This window comes from Nannospalax galili, unplaced genomic scaffold (assembly GCF_000622305.1).
Source record: "Nannospalax galili isolate Female #2095 unplaced genomic scaffold, S.galili_v1.0 scaffold1076, whole genome shotgun sequence".
Taxonomy (NCBI): domain Eukaryota; kingdom Metazoa; phylum Chordata; class Mammalia; order Rodentia; family Spalacidae; genus Nannospalax; species Nannospalax galili.
The window spans coordinates 367620-389133 of NW_008338348.1; the positions used below are offsets into that span (position 1 = coordinate 367620).

Sequence of the window (21514 nt, forward strand, 5' to 3'; positions counted from 1 at the left end):
TCCCAGCGCCGGCGGGCACGCGAACGCGGGGGACAGCGGGTGGCTTACGGAGCCCTCCTCCTCCCCGCGCCGCACCCCGGCGCCCTCCCGCCCTGACCCCCGCGCCCTCCCTCCGCAGACCGCAGCCTCGGGTCTTTCGCGAAGATGGTGAAGTTGGGGAACAATTTCACGGAGAAGGGCACCAAGCAGCCGCTGCTGGAGGATGGCTTCGACACCATCCCCCTGATGACGCCCCTGGATGTCAACCATCTGCAGTTCCCGCCCCCGGATAAGGTATGAGCCCCAGGCATTCCCGCGCGGCCGGGTGTGCACTCCGAAATCTTCGCCTGCGAAGGAAACAAAAGAAACGCCTCGTGCGCGGAGCGCTGGCGCTGCGAGGTGGGGGCGGGCGGAGGAAGGCGGCGGGCACAGGCACCCGCTGCTGCTGGAGGAACCTGCCTTGGATGACACCTTCGTCTCGGCGACCGACTCCCCAGCCGAAGGCCCCCTATTGATTTTGGGGGGGTTACCTTGTGAGGAGCGTTGCTTGGTGGTACAGAGGGCGGGGGTCTGGGGTGGGGGGACGGATCTTGTACCCTCTGGGTGCTGCGAGCTTTCAACCCCACTTGGCGGTGGGTGTGTGCGCTGGAATGGGGCCCCTTCTTTGTTCCTTTGTCAAAGTTCCTGTGCTCACCGTGCTCCTTAATGGATACAATAACGCACACCTGTCTTTCCCGGATGCATTTTTGCTGGATTCAAAGAAGCCCCTCTTGCCTTAGAGTAGGACATCCAGTAGAGTCCCACTGGCCCAATAAAGAGATTTTGAAGAGTTAACATTTAAAGAATTCCATCTTTAGACAATTGTATCACAACACTCCATTCTAAAAACCACACAGCCAGCATCCATTTCCACCAATTCTGTTACACACAAAGGAGCTTGCTGGCTCCCTGACATCCTTTTCCGGTTCACTGTCTCATTTGGTCTGGGTCCCTGGGTGGCAGGGGTAGAACCCAGTTAGCCGTCCCGTGGTGGGTCCTCCAGGTAGAGGTTTCTCTTACTCCCAAGCTTAGCTCCCCAAAGTGGTTTTGTCCCCCTAACTCTGTTGTCTGTGTTCTGAGTGGAGATCAAGGTGGGGACTGGCCACCTGAAGGCTAGTTTGGGAAAGGGAGACCAGCTGGTTATACCTGTGCACCCCAGGCCACGATGGGGCCTCTATTGGTGCAGGCTGGGCTTCACAGGAGGAGCAGGGCTGCCTGAGCCTTTGGCTCCCTCCCTACCTCTCCCTCTGTAGGTGTCAGTCATGCCCAGTTATCAGAGCTTGGCCCTGAGGTCTCCCTACCCCTCCTGCCTTGACACCCCCAGCTGCTCAAGGAGGAGTGCTGGGGCCTGTGCCAGGAACTCCTTGTCCCCAGGCAGCACCTCTATCAGGTGATTCCCTCTGCTGGGCCCCACCATCCTTTTGGCCCTCAATCTGTTCTGGTTCAGAATCACTTGGCACAGTTGGCCTCAGGGAGGCTTTAGGTAGGCCTAGTCCTGGCCAGCCAGTCATTTTGCTCAGAAGACACTTACTTGGCTCTGAAAGTCTGGAGCCTCTCCTCTCTGGGAGTTTTCAAACCAAAGCTGGCCGGGCTGCTCCAGATAGGAGACAGAGTTCACAGGATGCACCCAAGGTCACTATGCTGAAGGTCATAGGCCTCCAGGCTACAGAAGTTTCTGGTTGCCCTATTCCACTATGCTTAAGCCTGACACCTCTCCCACTTGACCCTTTTCAGGGTGAGCAAGGTTCAGGTGGGTGGTGCACCCACCTTTAGGTGCGGGGATTGCACCAGGCACTGTTCTGTGTGCTTCACAGGCTGGACTTTAATGTGCTGATGTTGCTGAGGTAGCGTCCACCACTGCCCCCATTTGACAGATGTAGAAATGAAGACACAGTTTAACAGACTTGCCCAAGGTCACCTGCCAGTTAGTGGCAGATGCAGATTGAATTCTGGTGGGCTGGGCTCTGGGGCCACAGGTATCTCCAGTTCCAGATAACATAGGCTTTATGTCCCCAGGCATGGGTGAGTTAGGCCTTCTTTGTTCTTGGTCTGGTGAACTGTCTCCAGATGTGTGTCCAAGGTCACAAGGCTCACAGGTACAGCTGGGGTTTGAGGCCAGTTCCATAGGTCATAGCTGGGACTGAGAGCACCTCCAAACACCTGCCTGGGGCCACCCATCCTGAGTTGCTTGGTTATTTTTCTTCTACCCTTTGGCCCACTGTCACGGAAGGTGGGTGTTTCACTCAAGCTACAGATCACCAGAGAAGGACATAGTCCTGGGAGATGTGTATGGGGTGGTTGTCCCCTGTCCCATCGCCACTGTTGGGCACCTGGTCTGGGGAGTGAGTTTGGGAGTTAGAGATGGGTAACCCCTTAACCTCACTCTCTGTGTCCATTGGGTCAGAGAAGCAATGGATCCATGACAGAGGCAAGGCTAGGGAGGCCGAGATGGGAATGTCCCCTCAGGAGACAGCACAGGCTCCCAGGCCAGTTTGAAGGTGGCAGGGCTAGAGGGAAGAATTTGTATAGGACAGAGACAGGGTGGGTTTCCAGGTTCACAGGAGAGTGGCGGGGAAGGAAGGGAGAGCCTTCAGTGCTGTGCAGGCCAGCGGAGGCAGCAGTGGTGGGTGCAGTCAAAGAGGCTCCCTAAATCTGTTTCTTCTTAGGCCCCATTCCTGAGGGCACCAGACAGTTGAGCTCAGGTCTTCTTCAGTTCTGTAGGTGTGTGGCACAGAAAAGCCAGTGGGGAAACAGAAGCATCCCCCCAGGTCCCAGGGCTCTGCTGTCATGAGTAGGCCAAACAGAGGGCAGTGCTGCCCCGTCCCAACATGTAGCCTTGTGGCCTCGGCCAGTGAGTTTAACTTCTTGGCCCCTCAGTTATCTTTTCCCCTGGGACTGCTATGGGACTATGAACAGGCCATTTCTTTGAATGTGCCCACATAGACGAGCTTTCCTGGAAGCGGAGGCCGTTCTCAAGCTGTTTGTGAGTCACTGCCCAGAGGAATGGTGACTTTGAACTTGACAGCCCCAGGCCCACTGTTGTGTCTGAGTACTCTGCCTTACCACTGACCACTCGCCTCTCTGTTTTCTGGCTAAGGTTGTCGTGAAAACTAAGACTGAATATGAACCCGATCGCAAGAAAGGAAAAGCGCGTCCTCCCAAGATAGCTGAGTTCACGGTCAGCATCACTGAGGGTGTCACCGAGAGGTTCAAGGTGAGTGAACCTGGGCTGAGCTGCTGCCTATGCCCCCAGGAGGCATCTGCCAGGCCCCAGGCAGAGAGGCCCTGCAGAGGGATGGGAACAGGATGACACCTTTATCTGGGCTGTGCAGACCTGACAGCTTCTGACTCTCCAATCGGACATTAGCTTTTTAGGTTTTCCTCTTACTTGGCTTCATTGTCCAAAATAATCATGTATCATTTACTTTTGTAACAAGGAAAACCCACCCATGAACTTTCTTTGAGGCAAAGGTAATAAACACAGATATTTGCCAAACATTAAAATATTTGCTTCACAGTTTCAGGAAGAAAGCAGACAGTATGAGGCATGAGTACTGTCTAGGCAGGGTCTGTGTAAGCTGTGTAAGCCCCTCTAACCGGCTACCATGTGAACTGGCTGCTACCCTGCTGCCCATCTTATTGGGGGTGCGGAGGGAGCCTTCAGGCATAATGGGCCCAGCTCTCTGGCAGAATCATGACCCAGAGACTACCCGGCTGCAGAGCCTGTGTGCTTGACCTCCATCCTTCACCTCTGGCTACCATGGGGGATGGCTGCTGAAAGGAGTGGGTTCCAGCCAGCCGGGGTGGGAGCCCTCTCCACAGTGTGGGTGGGTGGTATCTATTGAGGAACAAGTTGGGATGTTGACATTCCCGGAACCTCACTCTCTGGGAAACATTTATAAGAAGGTAAGATGGTAGCTGACTGTACCCAGATTGGAAGGCATTCGTGAATCCCCAGGCTTTGAGCAGTGGCCCTGACTGCTGGCTGCTCACCCCCCACTTGGGTGTGTGAGCGATTTGTTCATGGGTATACAGGGTATACATGGGTGTGCATCTCGCCCCCTGGTTACAGAGTACGTGTATTGTCTCCTGTTTAGCTCTTGGGTGATCTTGGCAATTAAAGTAGACAGGCCAAGGGCGTAACCCTGGTCTGTAGATGCAAGGGAAGCCAGAGGAGCAAGTGTCCTCATGGACTGTTAAATACAAATCCCCCTTCTTCCCAGTACTGCTGTGTGGCCCACCTGGTATAGTGGGTCTATGTGTCCCTGTGGCGTTCACCTGTGCTAGCTCAGCAGCTCCTTCTAGCCTCCCTCCTAGTCCATCAGCAGGTACTGTTTTCCAGAGCTGAGGTGCAGAGGTCTCTGTGTGTATCTCTGGGTGTGGAGGGGCATGGGTGAGCTGAGATGTTCTTCCTATGGCTCTGGGGGTGGCACTAACGTGTTTGGTGGCTCACGGCTAGGATCAGGATGGATTGCCCTGAGGTCGGCACCTCTGTTCCAGTCTGGGACCAGCATGGTCCTCCTCTGTTGCCACGTGCCCATCTGCCCCATGGGTATTTGGGATCAGACCTCAAGGCCAAGGTTGCCTTCTGGAAGCCATCTTGTCTGAGTGTATCTTGGTTTCCCTGATTGGACTTCTGTCCCCATTGATGCCACTTTGGCCAGCAAGTATTGTGCATGGGAATAGTCACTCCTTCATGGGGTTGAGTGTCCCTGTGTGCCAGGCTCTGTCCCCTCTGGTGTCCTTGGTTTGTGTTTTTCCCACATGCTCACCTGAGTCAGGTCCCTAGGTCCCTTGCCTGAGGCATGGGTGACGCACATTTGGCCCCAAGGCTCTTGGCAGCCATGGTTGGGCCTCTGTGCAGTTACCTGGTTCCTGTTGCCCAGAACTTTAGGGCTCAGAAGACCTGAGGAGACCTCAGACAGTGTGTGCATCCCAGTGGACGAGCTGCTGGTGGCAGGAGGCCTGCCTCACCTCCCCTGCCACCTCCCAGGTGTCTGAGAAGATGGTGGATGCAGTGGGGACTTACAGAGGACTGCCCTCACTGAGCTATTGCCCTGGCATCATGCACATGGCTGCCAGTGTATCTCTAGGCCTAGCTTCTGGGCCTTTTTTATGAGTCACCTTCCTCCCATAGGATGTCATTCGTCCTTTTACAGATGGGGCTGTTGAGTTTCACGTAGTGACAGGGTAGCTGGGAGCCATGTCTCTGTTTCCACAGTGAGACCCTCTCATTATGATCTCCCATGGCTGACCCCAGCCCTGGGCAGAACTTGTCCCTTCCCCTCTCCTTCACTGACGATCTCAGAGACGAGCTCACCCCAGTCCTGCTGCACTCTGCCAGGAGGCAGTGCTCCTCAAACCTTTCCATCTCGCCGACTCCATAAAGGCTTCAGGGGGATCGGCACCATCATTATATCCATTTTATAGTCAAGGGGAAACTGAGGCAGAGAGCATGATCCCAGGAAGCCTGCTCATGGCTGTGGTACCAGAAGCCACAGATGCCCCATTGGCCTGGTAGACGGTTTCTCGGCACCCCTTTCTCCTGTTGATTACTGCCTTGTACCCGCAGAGCCCAGGTCTCCACCCTGCTCTCTAGCAGCCTTGCTGGAGAACAACCTTTGTAAACATCCTTTTCCTCCACAGCTTCAGGGCCTGCAACCCAACCCCCCGACTCCAGCCCATGGGGCCAGCCCATGCCCCTCTGTGGGTATGGATTGCAAGACTAGGTCCTGAGGAGTGGTCTTTTGAAGCAAAGGCCTCTTAACCCAGCTCGTGACCTTCAGAAGGAAACCAGACGATAGCAGTCCCCTGAGACATGAACGTTGGCTAGAATGAACATGCAGGGCCTGTGTGTGCAGACAGAGCTTACTCACAAGCCGCTTGTGCCAGCACTGTTGGAGTCCTCGATGCCATCTCTGGTGCTCTGCATGCATAGTAAGAGCCGGCTAAGTAAATGGATGACTCATCCATCACACTGGTGGACTCCTGTAGAGGGGGGGCTTGGCCAGATTTCCAGGGTGTCCCCGTGGGTTTCTTAACAACAGGCATCTCTCCTGATCCACCTTCTTTCTGGGCCAGGAATGGCTATGCATCCTCTACATGGAACACCAGAAAGTTCCCGTGGGGTCAGACAGATGGTAGCCCCATGCCCTTGTCAGGGAGTGGCAGAGGCAGGGTGGAGGCCAGGCAGTCCGGCTCTAGGTACTTACTGCCACAGGTGTGCTGAGGTGGGCTGCCTTCTGGGGTGCTGAGGGCTGGACCTCAAGCTGGGTGGCCTGAATTTCAGGGCACTTTGATGCATTTAGCTTAGCCTGCTTTCTGTTTGGTTCAGTGCCACCTGGGGTTCTGTGCCCATCTGAATGGGGTATGTTCTTGTGCAGCAGCAGAGGAAGGCTGGAAAGTTCTCCTGGCCCTTATGGCCCAGTGATATTTCGGGTATCCCTGAATGTACTTATGTGTACATGCACACACACACACACACACACACACACACACACACATAGCCCCAGCTGGCTGGGTACCTCTTTCTGAACAGCAGGAATGAGGGGAGCAACAGAACATTTGGAATCCGGGATCCACCTGCTCCGACCCTATGAACTCCTCCCGCCTTCCAGGGATCAGTCACAGCTGTGGTGGGGACAGCATCCCTTCCTTGCTCTGATAGGGGCAGCCAACTTAGTTCTTTTCCTCTGTGTGTGTGCATCCAGGGAATGAGGCCCTGCCTTTTAGAGGGTGAAGAGCAGGTAAGTGGCCCCTTTGTCTAATTTGCTTTGTGAAGGTGTATCACATCTCTATACCTTTGGATGGCATCCTTGAAACCAAGTGTCTTTTTGGATGTTACTTTATGATTATCAGTGGAGAATTAATCTCTTGGCTGCAAGGTTGCTAGGTTGGTTGCTAGGTAACAGCTGGTGGGGAAGGCTTTGCCAGACTCCAGTACACAGGGATGGAGGATGAATCATCCCACGGTGGCCAAAAGCCTAGGCTTCTGATGAGACTGGAATCGGCCAGGAGTCCAGCCATGTAATTGAGGTGCTTGCGTACTGATAGTAAATAGAGGCTAGTATGTCTCTTAAACGGACTAAACTTAAACATTTTTGAAGTTGTACTTTCCTACTTGCCTGTGCAGTGTGTCATGAGCTGCTGGGGCTGCTGCTTAAATGTCCTTCCTTCCTGTCCTGGAAGATGTAGAGTGTAGTGACACAGGCTCAAGGAAGATCTCATCCGGGTTCCCGTCCAGCCTTTACACTTGGTGGCTGCCAGGATGAAGAGTGCTGACTCCTCTGAGGCCCTCCCCTTTCCCAGCGGGTTAAGGGTTAATGTCTGTGTTGGAGCCACCTCCTCTACTTCCTCCTCCCCCCAGCACAACTGTGCCATTCTGGCCTTGGGAAATTCTAGGCCAGCCTTACACATGACTGTCCTTCAAGGTCAGTGCAGAGCTCGGAGGATGTCTTAGAAGAGGCCACTTCTGGCCAGTCCTCAGAGCTGGCGGTGAGCTGCAGAGGAGGTGCCCCTTGGCATACTGTTGCAAATGGCTCCATGGGTGGCTTGTTGCTTTTCTCGTGTCCCTAATGACCTTGAGCTTCCGGTACCTGTTTTCCACACTCTCTGATAATCCCCTGGAAGGTTCTGAGCTGCATTTGCTAAGTATTGATGAGTGAGGATGCAGTTTTCCTGCATCCAGCTGTGTCAGGTCTTCATTGGGGGCGGTATCAGAGACCCCAAACATGTTTGGGTGCCCTAGTAACCTTCAGCTGGCTGTGCGCCATGGGATTTGGTGACTCACATCCACAGCTGTGAGTGTGCAGACTCAGGGTCCAGCTATACAGTGGTGCCTTCATCCAGACGTAGGTAAAATGTAGGTTGAATCATCTTGGGGTGTGTGTATATCTGTGTTCACTTTTGTGTGGGGTGCCTCAAATATTTAGTGCTATAAATACTTGAAGATGTCAGAATTCACCTTTCTCCCACAGGTGTTTTTTTTCTTTTTTGTTACTGCATTAGTCAGCAGAAAGGCTCCATTCCCCCCCGCCCCCCCGAGGAAAGGAGGATAGAGAGCCAGCCAGTGACCCAGTGCCATTGGCCTGCTGCTCTCAGAGCTCTGGGCCTTGTTTCCTTCGCTCTTGGTGGAAGTGTCCGAAGGTAGGCTCTGCTGTCCTGATTTCTCATGTGGAGAGTTAAAACCAGTGGGGTTAAGGAACAGCCCAAGGTCACCCTGTCACAGGGTTGAAAGTGGGACTCAGACCATCCTTGTCATTGGGATTACGGGTGGCTGTCCTTCTGCAGCTGGTGCTGCACCTCCCAGCTGAGCAGTGTCCCTGGTGGGACCCTGGCAAGAGAGAGAGCCTTGACCAGAGAGAAGCTGATGTCAAGTACTGTTAGGGCTTTTGTCTGCTCGGTGGGGGTTCTGCTAGTCCCTGCCTGGTGGGAAGAGCTGGGAGAACTGGTCCATAGCCAGGATCTTGGCAGTTGACTGACCATAACCCATGCGTAAGCTGTGACACTTAGGTGAAGGACAGTGGACCGAGTGGGTGGGATCCTGAGCACTAACCAGTGACCACTATGCCCCACCTCTCTTGCTCAGCCTCACCAAGGTCACATCCTGAGCCACCTGTCCTCCTCAGTCTCATTCAGGTCACATCCTGAGCCACCCGTCTTCCTCAGCCTCACCTGGGGACACAGTCTGTTTGTATCTGCTTGTTCTTCTCTGTTCTTTCCAGAAAACTCCTCAGACCCTTGGGGGGCCTCCTTCATAGAGCTGTTCTTGCATGGGGTCACAGGGAGCTGGAGACACCCTCAGATGGAGCCTTCTTCCTCTGGCCCATTTAAGAAACTGGTAAAATACACACAATACAAAACTTACATTTCAGAACACATGGTTCAGTAAGATTTAGTGGTCACCAAGTTGCCCAGATGTGATGTCTAGTTCCAGAACATATTATCTCAAAAGCTAACCCACACCTATCAAGCAAGGCACTCCCACCTTCCTGCAGCCCCCAGCACCCCAGACCTGTTTTCTATCTCTAGTCTGGACACATTGCATTTGTGGAACCCTTCTCTGCAACCCTTCATGGCTGGCTTCTGCTCATGTCACATGTTCAAGGTCCAACCCTGATGTAGCTTTTGATTCCTTTTCACCGCTGAGCAGTGTTCTGCTGTATGGATGGACCTCTTTGCGTTTAGATCGCTGAGCAGAGTTCTGCTGTATGGACAGACCTCTTTGCGTTTAGATCGCTGAGCAGAGTTCTGCTGTATGGACGGACCTCTTTGCGTTTAGATCGCTGAGCAGAGTTCTGTATGGACGGACCTCTGTGTTTAGATCGCTGAGCAGAGTCCTGCTGTATGGACGGACCTCTGCGTTTAGATCGCTGAGCAGAGTTCTGTATGGACGGACCTCTGCGTTTAGATCGCTGAGCAGAGTCCTGCTGTATGGACGGACCTCTGCGTTTAGATCGCTGAGCAGAGTCCTGCTGTACGGACGGACCTCTGCGTTTAGATCGCTGAGCAGAGTTCTGTATGGACGGACCTCTGTGTTTACATCGCTGAGCAGTGTTCTGTATGGATGTAGCTCCTGGTGTTTAGCCATACATCTGTTTCTGGACGTTTGGGCTGTTTCACCTTCTGGCAGTTGTACTTAGTGTTTCCGTGTATAAACTGTTTGAGCACCTGCTTTCACTTCTTTGGGTGTACATGATCAAGAGCAGAATTGCCTGTTGCTGTGGTAATTTTTATATTTAATGTGTTGAGGAACTGTACTGTTTTCTATAGCAGGGCCACTACTTTGCGTTCTTACCAGCAATGCAGATCGCCAGACACCATAGTGGGTATGAATTGGCATCTTGCTGTGGTTGATTTGTATATCCTTGATGCCTAGCCACACTGACTTGCCTCCTGGGGTCTTGCTGCACCCAGGACCTGTCTGGATTCCAGCTTCTTAATGTGGCGGACTGGCACTCCATCAGAAGGGCACAGGATGCTCCAGCCACTGTTTTTGACATTGCAGGCTTCTCCCTCTTTCTCTCACCTCCTGATGAACTCCTCCTCCCTTGAGACTAGATACTCCTCCCTGAAGTCTCCAGGGCAGAGTCGGGGCCACCTCTGTGTGAACTCCTGTGGTCGTTCTTGTTAGTCTTGCACTCAGCTGACCTCAGGGTGATGCCAGAGGGCCCCATAATCCTGCAGGCTGCTCAGCTGACTCCCAGGATGGATACTTCGGGTGGTTGTTGGAGAAGTCCCCTGGCCGTTTGGGGATGCCTAAGATGGGAAAAGCAGGGCCTTCTGGCTCGAGGCACTTTGGTCTCACAGTCCCCCGTAAAGAAGAGAAGGGTGGTACAGCCTTGTCTACAGACAGGTCTTTTCCATCTGCGCTCCTTGCCAGATGCTCTTTGTGATGTTGTTTCTCCTGGTCTGACACAGTGAAAACTGAGACCGGTGAGCTCATGGCCAGGCCTGTGATTCCAGTTAATTAGGAGGCTGAAGCAGGGAAATGCTGGTTCATGGTCAGCTTGGGCAATTTATTGAGACCCTGTCTCAAAATAAGTGAAAATGGGGCTGGGGATACAGCTCAAGGGTAGCTGCTTGCCTAGCACGTGCAGGGCCCGGGTTCAATCCTCAGTACCACACATTTTTAAAAAGAACAAATGGAGGAGACATTTCCTGGGTTCCTGCAAGTGTTGCCCCCGTGCTTGACAGAGACCTGAGTCCAAGGGTAAACTACTGGAGTCTGCCCTTTCCCCTGGTCAAGGGACTCGCTAGGTTTTGTCTCTAGCCCGGAGCCTGTAAGCTAGCCCAGAGGGGAGTCAGCCCTGTATGTGATCCTGGGACTCTCTGGCCTCCTCAGGCCACAGAGGGAAAAACCAGTCTGTGTGAGAGTATTTGCTGAAAAACCGAAATGCTCCTGCAAGCCAAGTCCATGTTCTGTCTGGGGAGTGGTGAGTTCCTGGGTTGGCTCCAGGGGCCAGCGGCCTGCTTGGTACTTGTTGAGAGGTCGGCTGTGTGCCAGCCTCATCCGTTCATCTACTCTGTCACTTGAGAGGACCCCGTTGTGTCACACCCTGCCCATGGGCTCCATCTTGAGCAGCTGGACTCGCTGGAGGGGTCCGTGCTTCAGACGCACACAGGACTGCCTGCAGGCACAGAGGTCAGGGAGCCCAGGTGGGTTTTACCAGACCAAGTGCTGGGATTCCAAGGGCCATGTCACGATGGGGTTCCGGGGATCCCTTTCTTGCTTTTCTGTTTTCGTACCTTCAGTCCCTGGCTGAAGTGTGGTGCCTCTCCCCACTTCCCAATCTCTGCTCACCCCTGCGTCACCTTGTGTCTTAGGTGGACACCTACGAGAGGATGAAGGTTCTCCTTGATAATCTGGGTTGTCTCCCCATCCCAAGGTCCTTCATGAGCTCCAAGGGTCCCATTCTAGCGTGTGCCATTGAAACAGAGCACTGGAGACCTGGTTGTTCATTCATTTGTTCATTTATGTATTCATTCATGGTGTGTGTGTGCACGCACATGTTTGTTGTTTGTGTGTGCACGTGCACACGTGGAGGCCAGAGGACAACCTCAAAGTGCACACCACCTTTTTGTTTTGAAACTGGGTCTTTCACTGACCTGGAACTCAATGAGTAGGCTAGCCTGGCTGGCTAGTGAACCCCAGGAATCTGCCTGTCTCCCCTCCCCAGTTCTAAGATTGCGAGTGTGTGTCACCATGCTTGGCCTTTTTATTGTTTTTATGTTTGTGTTCTGGGGATCAAACTCTGGTCCTTGTGTTTGCATGAGAAGCACTTTACCAATCGAGTTATCTCTTCAGCCCTAAGACTTGGTGATTTATAAGGCTCAGAAATTTATTGATTGATGACTCCGGAAGCTGGGAAGTCCAAGATTGAGGGACTGGTAGTGTTCCCGGGCCTTCTTGCTTCATCATTCCATGTGGAAGGGTAGAGAAAGGGAAGAGAAACCAAGAGAAAAGGGGCCAAACTTGCACTTCAGCATCACCCCGCACTGAGAACAGAGCCCTCTGAGGCTACTGGCCTCTGCCCCAGCATGGTGATGCTGGGGAATAATAAGTTTCCAGCATGAACTTTGAGGGTACATTCAAACCATAGCACAGGGATCAGGAGCTGGCCGCCTTTGAGGGATACTGCTCAGCCAATCTGCCTTGGGCCAGTCATTTACATATAGGAGCCTCAGTTTCCCCGCTTATAAAATGCATCTAGGAACAGTGCCTTCTCTGTCCCAAGCACACAGACATTAAGCTGCCCCCAGTGTGGAGGTGGCCGAGGCTCCCAGGCTGCTGTTACTGTGTGAAGCCTGGGTTGGTCAGGCTGCTTCCCGTTGCTGACACATTCTGAGGTGAACAACTGAAGGGAGGAAGGTTTATTTTGGCTTCTGGTTTCAGGGGTTTCAACACAGCCATTGCTGTGGCAGAACATGGCAGTGGTGAGGAAGTAGTGAGGTGGAGCTGCTCACCTCCTGACAGAAGTTGCGGCAGAGAGGAAGGGGCCCGAGGCAAGATACCCCTTCAGAGGGACCCCCAGTACCCACTTCCCCTAACCAGGCCCCACCTCCTTCGAGTCCATTCAGCTATGAATCCATCTGTGGGTTAACCCACTGAAGCTGATGCCTTCATGATCCAGTCACTACCAGCTGGTGACCATGATTTCAACACAAACCTTTTAGGGAGACACTGATAGTCAAACCTTAACAGCGCAGTGGCCCCAGACTCCAGGAATTCTGCTCACAAATGGGTCCTCTGTGCCCATGGCTTCCACTGAGGCCGAGAGCAGGGAACATATGAGCAGCTTCTGGGCCCCACCTCTGAAAATGTCACTGCTGGGTTGGGTGGGACATGGAGAACTGCACAGGCTTCCGTGGTGCTAAGCTGCTGCCATAGCTGGCTCTCAGTTTCATGCCTGGCTGGGGTCATTGTGAGAGGCTGCTGTTTCTCTCCCTGCGTGGCCCCTCCTGGGCTCCTAGGCCCTAGGCATCCTGCTGGCCCACATCAAAGCATTGTTTCTTTGGGCCTTTATCTTGGGCCAAGGAAAGTGTGACATCATGGTCTTCCAGCTTCTGCGTGGAAGATACAGCACTGGGTAAGAGGGCTTGTCATGCCCATGTGGACCTGCCCATGGTTTCTTGAAGACCCCGCCAAGAACATGAGCATGAGGCTGGCACCCCATTTCATATATGAGACTGAGGATCACTTCTTGGTCACTGTGTGGCTGAGCAGGCCTCAAACCAGGCCCTGCTGGCTCACCTTTGTCTTTCGGCTGCTCTGTTCTCCTGGTTGAAGAGGAGGGTAGCTAGTGGTCAAGAGCTCCGTGGTGCAGTCTCAGTTCATCCTGTGGAAAGAGCCTCAGGGAGACTCCCAAGCATGGAGAAATCGCAGACATCTGACTCAGTAATTTTGCTGTGGGTTCTGAAATATACCTCATTGTCTCATGGGAATGTGCACGTGGGGGAGGGGTGGGGCCATGAATGTCTCCAAACTGGGACACACTTTATTCCCCTTGAGATAGGAAAGAGCTCAGGCTTGATTATTTGCTATGTCTGCAAGCTCCTGATGTTCAGAACAAGGCTGGGTTGTTTTAGACCCTGTCTGGGACCCAGATTGTAGCCAGGGATTTGAAGGGGGCAGGTGGAGAAGACAGAGCCTGAGTGCTGGGGAAAGGCTGGGGTAATTGCAAGGAAAGCAGGGGTAACCATCCACAAGGGAGGTGAGTCAAACCTGCACCCCTTAACATGAGCCCTGTGGCCACCCGAGTAAAGTGCACAAAGTAGGGGTTCTTAGAACCCCAGAAGCACGTTCTCATGTTTTTAGAGGTCAAGTCTGAAGTCAAGGTGTCTATGATCCATGTCCCCTGTGGGTCTTCTTGCATTTCCAGGGTTCCTGCCATCTCAGGGGTTGCATGGCTGGAGATGCATTATGTGTGTCCTGTCTGCACATGGTGCCCTATCCAAGGTGCCCTATCCAGTGTGTGCTCTGCCACGTTTTCCTTTTTGAGACACCAGTCAGATTTGGCGAATGGCCACACTAATGACCACTGAACACTGGTCACGTGTGCAAAGGCTCATTTCCAGTGAGGTCCCAGTCACACTGGGGTTGACTTCACCATAAATTGAGTGGAGGGGGCACAACCCACTGACCTCCCTGGGCCAGCTGTTTGCCTCCGTTGCCATCAGACCCTCGCCAGTGCAGCACCCTATGGAGGCCTTGGGCTTCCCAGGCAGTCTGGCTCCATGCTGTCTGCCCCTGCGTCAGGCACACACTCCCTGCATGTCAGTTTAGACTGGGCGACAGTGCCTAGGCTGAGTCGGGTAGGAGCTGGGAAAGGGAAGAGTGGGTGGAGCCAGGACTCATTCCTGGCTGGTTGCTAGGGATGGGGGAGGTAGAAGCCAGTAGTGGCTGTGTGGAGACTGGTGTTCCTGGGGCCTGGGCTGCTGGCCCTCAGTCCCTGGCGCTGGTCCAGAGAACCTGAGCTTCTTGAGCTTCTCCGTCTCACTCTTCCCACCCCACCACAGGCTTTTGCCCTCCTCTCGCCACCCCCCCCAACAGCAAGTGGGTACCTCAAGGTCCAGATGCAGTGGCATCTTATGTCCAGTCACTATGACTTGTACATCTGCAGGCAGGTCAGAGTTCACCATCACTGTTGTGGCTTTGTAAGCGTCCCTGTGTGCCTGCTCTGTGCTGGGCAGTCTAGTGTGTAGCATGCAGGCCCAGGACCCACACCTGACCTCCGTCTTCAGGATACCATAGAAGGCAGAGGGGACAGGACTGTGGACTCTGTTTTTCCTGCTTACTGGGTCCCCAGCCCAAGGCAGCCTGGGTTTGAGTGGCAGTGTCTCTGTGCTGACTCCAGGGCTCAGAGACGTCTATGGAGTAGACGCTTCATAGGTGACGGGTGACAGGTGTGTGAGTGGGAGCTCCTCGAGTACTGTTCAGTCTACTTCTCTGTCATGGTCCTGAGCTGCCTGGGAGCCATGTGGCCACTACTGAGGTTTTGCTGTGTCTGTACCCAGAGCTTTTCTTGCCGCCTGGAATACTAGAAACAACCAGTTTCAAGGGAAGGTGACATGGCCATGGTAAGAAGTTGAAGTCACAGAAAACGTATAGTGAAAAGTGAGTCTCCCGAGCCCTTGTGCTCACGCACTCTGTGTTGGTGCACATGCCCTGTGTCTGCTTGCACCTCTCTCCCAGCCCTCTTCCCAGCTCCCTCACGGTACCCACCTCTGCCCGCAGGTCTCTGTACTGGTCCTCTTCGCCCTGGCCTTCCTCACCTGTGTCGTCTTCCTGGTTGTGTACAAGGTGTACAAGTATGACCGTGCCTGCCCCGATGGGTTCGTCTTGAAGGTAAGACCCTGTCTCCCATTTGAGCCCTGGGGCCACCTTTTCATCTCCAACACTAGGGCCCTAGGGGAGCTGGGCCTTGGCTCTGCACCTATGGCAGTGGGGTCCTCCCTGAAGGCCCTGCCCGGGGAGCTGGGCAGACAGGCCAAGGGCATGATGGGGCCAGTGGGAAGGAAAGCCCTGGCTTGGTCTCTGGGAACTGACCTGAGTCTTGGGAATAGTCCCCTGGGGCAGGAAGAGCCAGGCTGACACCTGGCTTTAGGGGAAGGGAAAGCAGAGCCCAAGAGAGGGAAGGCTACCCTAAGCCACACTCGCCGGCTCTCTGGCCTGCAGCTGACCGCTCTTGGGCTTTCCTGTGGTTTTCGAGCTCTGCTGTCCGCTGGGCCTTCTGCACACACAGAGATGCTCACTTGGCTCCTAGACCTCCTTCCAAAGAGCCCACCAGTGTCACAGATGTGTATCCACTGGGCAGAGGACTGCGGAAGCAAAGCTAGAGGGAGGGAAAATGGGGTGGAGGGAGAAGATGGAGTTGGGTGGAGGTGTGACCTTGCTGCAGGCTCACGTGCAATTAATGTCTGCTTCTAAACTTTCCAGAGCAGGTGGGAAATGGTCCTGTGCAGGCTTTGGTGCTGCTGAAATGCGAACAAAGCTGACGCTGAGCATGTATATAAGCCTGCATGGCTGGTGGGCCTTCACTGGGTGGTGGGTCTCAGTCTTGACAAAGTGAGGAGGGGCGCCCTCATGTAGCAAGTTAGAAGAAGGAAGAGTTCACTGCCCCAGCCAGGACACCTTCCTCCTCACACCACAGGGTCCCTCGTGGTTTTCAGTGCTTCCCCGAGTGCGGCCCTTGAAGCACGAGGCAGGTGAGCATAGAGGAGGACTCAACATGGGGCTTGGCGGCCTTTTTAGAAGCTGCTCCACTCTGGGGAAGCCTCAAGCATGGAGCCAGCCAGCCCTGGTTGGGGTACAGGAGCAGTGAAGAGGGTAGCAGTGGGGTGTGCTTGGAACAGTTTTGGGTGCAGTGGGAGAGGGGTCCGCTCACAGCCAGACTGCACGGCACCCCGAGTGTCTGGTGAAGGCCTGGCAGGGAGGAGCTGACTGAGGAGGCTGCTGCCCTGAGCCAGGGAAGAGGATGGCAGGCGTGATAGGGACCAAGAGGCGAGTAGTGTGGCAGAGGACGGACAGGAAGACTGAATTAGTTGGGGGTCAGGAGGGATGAATGGGGAAGACCTGGCCCAGAGCTGAGTGACTCAGAGGCTGATGTCATGGGGAGGAGCAGTGTCTGCGTGGGAATCGGGATGAGAAGGCCCCAGCTTTCCACCCCAGCTATTGCTCACAAGTAACAGGCCAGCACCCCACCCAGTGCCAAGCTGTCCTGGGTTTCCTGCCATGGTCTCTAGTCTGGGGCAGGTTTCCTGCCTAGTGAGGGGAGGACTAAAACTGCTGGCTCCCTCCAGCAAGCTCAAGTCCTGTGGAGAGGCTGACTTAGGAGGGTGATGGGAAGATAGGCTCTGATCCTAGGATGACTTCAGATCTGATTCTTAGCAGCCTGGGAGGGGCTGTGGAATCTGGGTGTGTAAAAGGTGATTCTAGCCCACAGCCCCCTTGGGAATTCAGAGCCCCATAGGCAGTTTCAGAGCTTTGTGGCTGTGGGCATGGACATTTTCCACCTCTGTCTAATGGGGATGGGGTGGGTGGTCCTTTTTGGAGGACATAGCTGGTATGTTCACTGAGAGCTCCATGGCCCTCTGTTCATGGCTGTGTGGGGGGAAAGGGGAGGCCCTTCCTCCTGCCTTGTACTCACGCATGTGTTCACTACACATCCACCTGGGATGGACAGCTGGCTGTGTGGACTTTGAGCCAAGCTCCCCCTGGATGTGCCCAGAGACCCTAAGGGTAGACACCATCACCTCTCTTCACCAGTGGGTTCACAGTGGCTCTTTGTACCGAGTCCCGGGAACACAGCTGCACAGGATACAGGGTAGCGGGTATCCCAGAGAGCAGGCCCTGTCGTCTGCTGAGCAGCCCTCCTGCCAGCCATGGCCAAGTGGCTCAAGCTGAGGGGGGTGTGGAGACAGTTAAAAAGCATACAGGGCCAAGGTCGTGAGGTGTGCCTACAACCCCAGCACTCAGGAGACGGAGGCACGAGAATTGTGCAGTCCAAAGCCAGCCTGGGTGATCATGGGCTATACGCACGGCCCTGGCTGTGTATGTGCTTCTCCCAAGATTCCCCCATAGGTGACAGATCTTTGTATTGAATTTCCTTTCCCAAGGGGCAGAGATGGGGCTGAGCCTCCCTCCCACATGGGGAAGGCCTTGTGCCCTCAGCTCCTCGTGGGAAACCCTTGATAGCCCTTCTGGTCTCTTGCCAGCCACAGCCCCTCACAGGGTCCCCCAGCTTGTCTTCTTGAGACTATGTTGTGTGGGACATGTCAGACAACACTTGATGTCCTCCCTCAGCCAGGCGCCTGGAGGGCAGGGCTGTTTCCCAATGGGCTGTGGATGCTCCCGCCGCCGTTCTGAAGGTCTTGCCTGCCTGTGACGCTCTAGCAGGGTGTTGTGCTGCTTACCCGAAGGACAGGAGAGAAGAGAGTAACTTTAACCTTCCTCCTACCTTCCCCAAGGGCTGGAGAGGGGTAGGTCGTCAGGACAGAGGGAGGGAGGCGGCTGTGTATGCTGGGGGGAGCTTGTGGTGCCCCAGCTGGCATGGGTGGCCCATGCTGAGTCACTGCAGTGTTTTCTTCCAGGATGGACCCCTTTACTGTCATGTCCCTCACCAGTGGTTATGCTGCCGGAGGATACCCACTGCTCACCTAGTTCCTGCTTGGTCCCTGGCACCTCTCCTCATCCTCCTAGATCCTACACTGGTGACCTGTAGTTCTGCATGCTGGGAGCACCACCAGGCTCCTTGGCATCCCACCTACCTCCTGCAGAGGCTGGAGCTTGGCCTTTGAACCACCCACAGGGTCGATTTAATCAGTGCCTTGGGGCTTAGGCTGTATCACGTGGTTGGAGACCGGCAGAAGCCAGCCCACCTGCTGACCCCTCCCTGTCCAACACACACAGTGGGCCAGTGTGTAGGAGTGATTTTGATGGAAAGGGGCTCACTCTGAAAGAACAGGACTCCTGGGCACATAAAGCCCAGATCTGTCCAGATGGCTGCTTTCCATGCCTGCAGCCTCCTCCGGCCCCTCCAGACCCTCACGCTCAGCCCCAAGCAGCAGTGAGGTAACGTGATGTGAGTCTGGATTTAGAGGGTGACAATACCTCCAGTGCCAGGGGCCCTGGCCGGGTAAGAAGCACTCTGTAGACAGCACCCCACACCCTGATTCCATTCATACTGTGTGTGGACGTTTGGAGGCCAGAGGTTGGTGTCAGGTATCTTCAGGCCCCTCCACCTTGTTTTTGAGGCAGGGTCTCCACTCAACCTGCAGCTCAGGGATTCCGCTAGACAGGCTGACTAGTGAGCTCCAGGGATCTGCCTGCATCTGCCTCTCCAGCACTGGGATTACAGGCATAAGCTATAACCTCTGGCTTTTTACATGGGTGTAGGGATCTGAACTCCTTACACTTCTGCGTCAAGCACTTAAGCCATCTCCCCAGAGCCCCTCATGTTCACTGGGCAGGTCTCAGCCACTCTGAACTTTGTAAATAAGCACTTTGAGGGCCATGAGGGGGACAGCAAACAGCAGCACTGCCAAGGAGCAGGCTGGGTTCCATTCTTGAGACCCATGTGTGCCAAGGCAGGGACTGGACTGAAGAGATGCCAGTGGTGGGTTCTGAAAAGGAACAGATCTGACCCGTTGTCCCTGGGTAGAGCTGATCGCAAGGCCTGCGGTTCCCACTCTTTTTGACTTTGAGTCCCAAGTGTCTGGAGGAGTGACCCTGTGTGGGGTGGTGAGGCCACTTACAGGAGGGTCCTGCTGGAGCTGAGGTTCTTGCCTGCTTGTGTGACATTGGGAGCCTCTTGACCTCTCTGGGCTCCACTTCTCCACGTACCTCACAGTAAGAGGGACCGGCCTGAAAAGCACTCTACAAACCTGGGTGCAGGCAGAGTGTCAAAAGGAAGCATCTACAAGTGGGCGCACGCTGCAGCTCCTCCTCTGCGGTGGGCTGGTCAGGGCTTCTTCAGCAAGATGGTCTTGGCCGAGGTGTTGGAGTTGGGTTGGAGCCTGACCCTTAGACTTCTCGGGAGATGCTTGAATACAGATGGCCGCACTGATCTACCGAGCTCCTCGGGTTGAGAGCCAGATACATGGTTCTAAAACTCGCCCAGAAGAGACCTTGGTCTCCATCCCTGACTTGTCTGTGGGGTCTCACGCTCTTATCCAGTTAGGAGACTGGCACTACTAGCATGATGCTTTGATTGGTTAACACTTGAGTAACTGTGACTTCAACAGGGTGGGAGGCTTACTGCTGTGTCTCAGAATCCAATTGGGATTTTAGAAGGCAGCTCAGGGTCTAGAGTCACCCTGGAGCCCTGGTTTCCAGTCTCGGCCTGTGGCTCTAGGGGTTTTGTCTTCTGGGCGGTTGGAGCTGGCTGAGGAGGAGAAATGTGGAGGGTGGTGGGGCCACTGCTGTGCTTTGGGGGCTGGTTCAAAAGCTGCTCATTACAGCCATTCGGATTTTGTTGGCTCCAAGTCAGTCACATGGTCTTGCCTGGCTACAAGGCTGGAAATGCAGTTGTTGGCTACAATGCCAGCTGTGAGACCCAGTGGTTTTGAGAGGCTGGTGTGAGGGGCGTACACTGTGTGAACATGCTGACTGCTGTGTCCCATTAGACCTCACCCCCAACATCAGCTGCTCCCATGGCACTGGTAGCTCCTGTAATTGCAGAGCTCCAGCTCACACTTGTGCCTGGAAGACAGCAGCTGTGGACACTCACCCTCCAGCATGCACACATAGAACAGAAGAGCTTCTGGCCATGGGCATGTGGCCTGTAGGAGCAGTTCCTGGTTGTTCTCTGGATCATAAGGCCTACTCACACCTCTTTGTACCTGCAAGGCTGTGTGTGGCCTGGCCCTTCGTGCCCTTCCTTGTTCTTGAACCAGCCCCTTTAACTTCCTATGTCCTATGCCAAGGTGTGCCTGCTTGTGCCATTCCCTGGCCCTGAGCTCTCTGCCCAGCACCCAGGCCTGAGGAAAGCCTTTCTTTTGCCACAAAATATTTTCATTTATTCATGTAGTGTACGTGCTCCTATCTGCATGTAGGCATGAGTGTATTATGGTGCACGTGTGTAAGGTCAGAGGGTACCTTGCAGGAGTTTGTTCTCTACTATTTGGGCCCTAGGGATAGAACTTGGGTTGACAGGCTTGACAGCAAGTGCCTTTACCCACAGAGCCACCTTGTCAGCCCCCAAGGAGTCTCCAGTGCTCCCTTATTTCAAGTGGTTTGTGGACACATCAGAAGTGTCCGTGTTTTCTAGTAGATGAAAAGCCAGTGACGGCTAGCCAGTTAGAGACCACTGGTGAAGGCGGGCACACTGCCGGTTACATATGGGGAGTCGACAGCTGCTCTGCTGAGGTCCCCACCGGTCTTCCACACAGCTGTGCCCTCTAAGGCAGGCCCTGTGCCTCTGTCCACTGTGAGGGTGCAAATTCTGTGGGCCCAGGAGCCATCTTGGAGATGTCCATTGCAGACACACACCGGCATGCCCTGCACTCACAGTCTCCATGGCTTTTTGTCTTGTAGAACACCCAGTGCATTCCAGAAGGCTTGGAGAGCTACTACACAGAGCAAGATCCCAGTGCCCGGGAGAAATTCTACACGGTCATAAACCACTACAACCTGGCCAAGCAGAGCATCACCCGCTCTGTGTCACCCTGGATGTCAGTTCTGTCAGAAGAGAAGCTGTCAGAACAGGAGACGGAGGCTGCTGAGAAGTCAGCTTAGCGAGCTGGGAAGGTTCTTTACAATGTGTCACTTGAAGGTAATGAAGGGACTTTGAGGGACATTTCATTAAATATAATTACCGATACTTTAGAGGTTACTCATTTATGGTGCAGTCGCTTCTGTTTGCTAATGCTGCTTTGCAAATAAAACTTGCTGCCGATCACCCACGGGCATAAGACCAAGTGCGTATCAGCATTGCGTAGAGAGCGTGACACCGCTCTCCATGCTAAGGACTCTTCACTGGGATCAATTGGATGCTGT

The 21514-nt window shown here is 54.2% G+C and overlaps 1 protein-coding gene across 1 annotated transcript; it reads left to right on the top strand.

The window, feature by feature from the left end:
• The first annotated feature begins 53 nt into the window (after positions 1–53).
• Nsg1 (neuronal vesicle trafficking associated 1) lies at positions 54–21506 on the top strand. Its single transcript, XM_008833115.3, has 4 exons — positions 54–273; positions 3116–3232; positions 15254–15364; positions 21053–21506. The coding sequence occupies exons 1-4, from the start codon at positions 145–147 to the stop codon at positions 21251–21253; spliced, it is 558 nt and encodes a 185-aa protein (XP_008831337.1). The 5' UTR covers positions 54–144; the 3' UTR covers positions 21254–21506.
• The last annotated feature ends 8 nt before the right edge of the window (positions 21507–21514 follow it).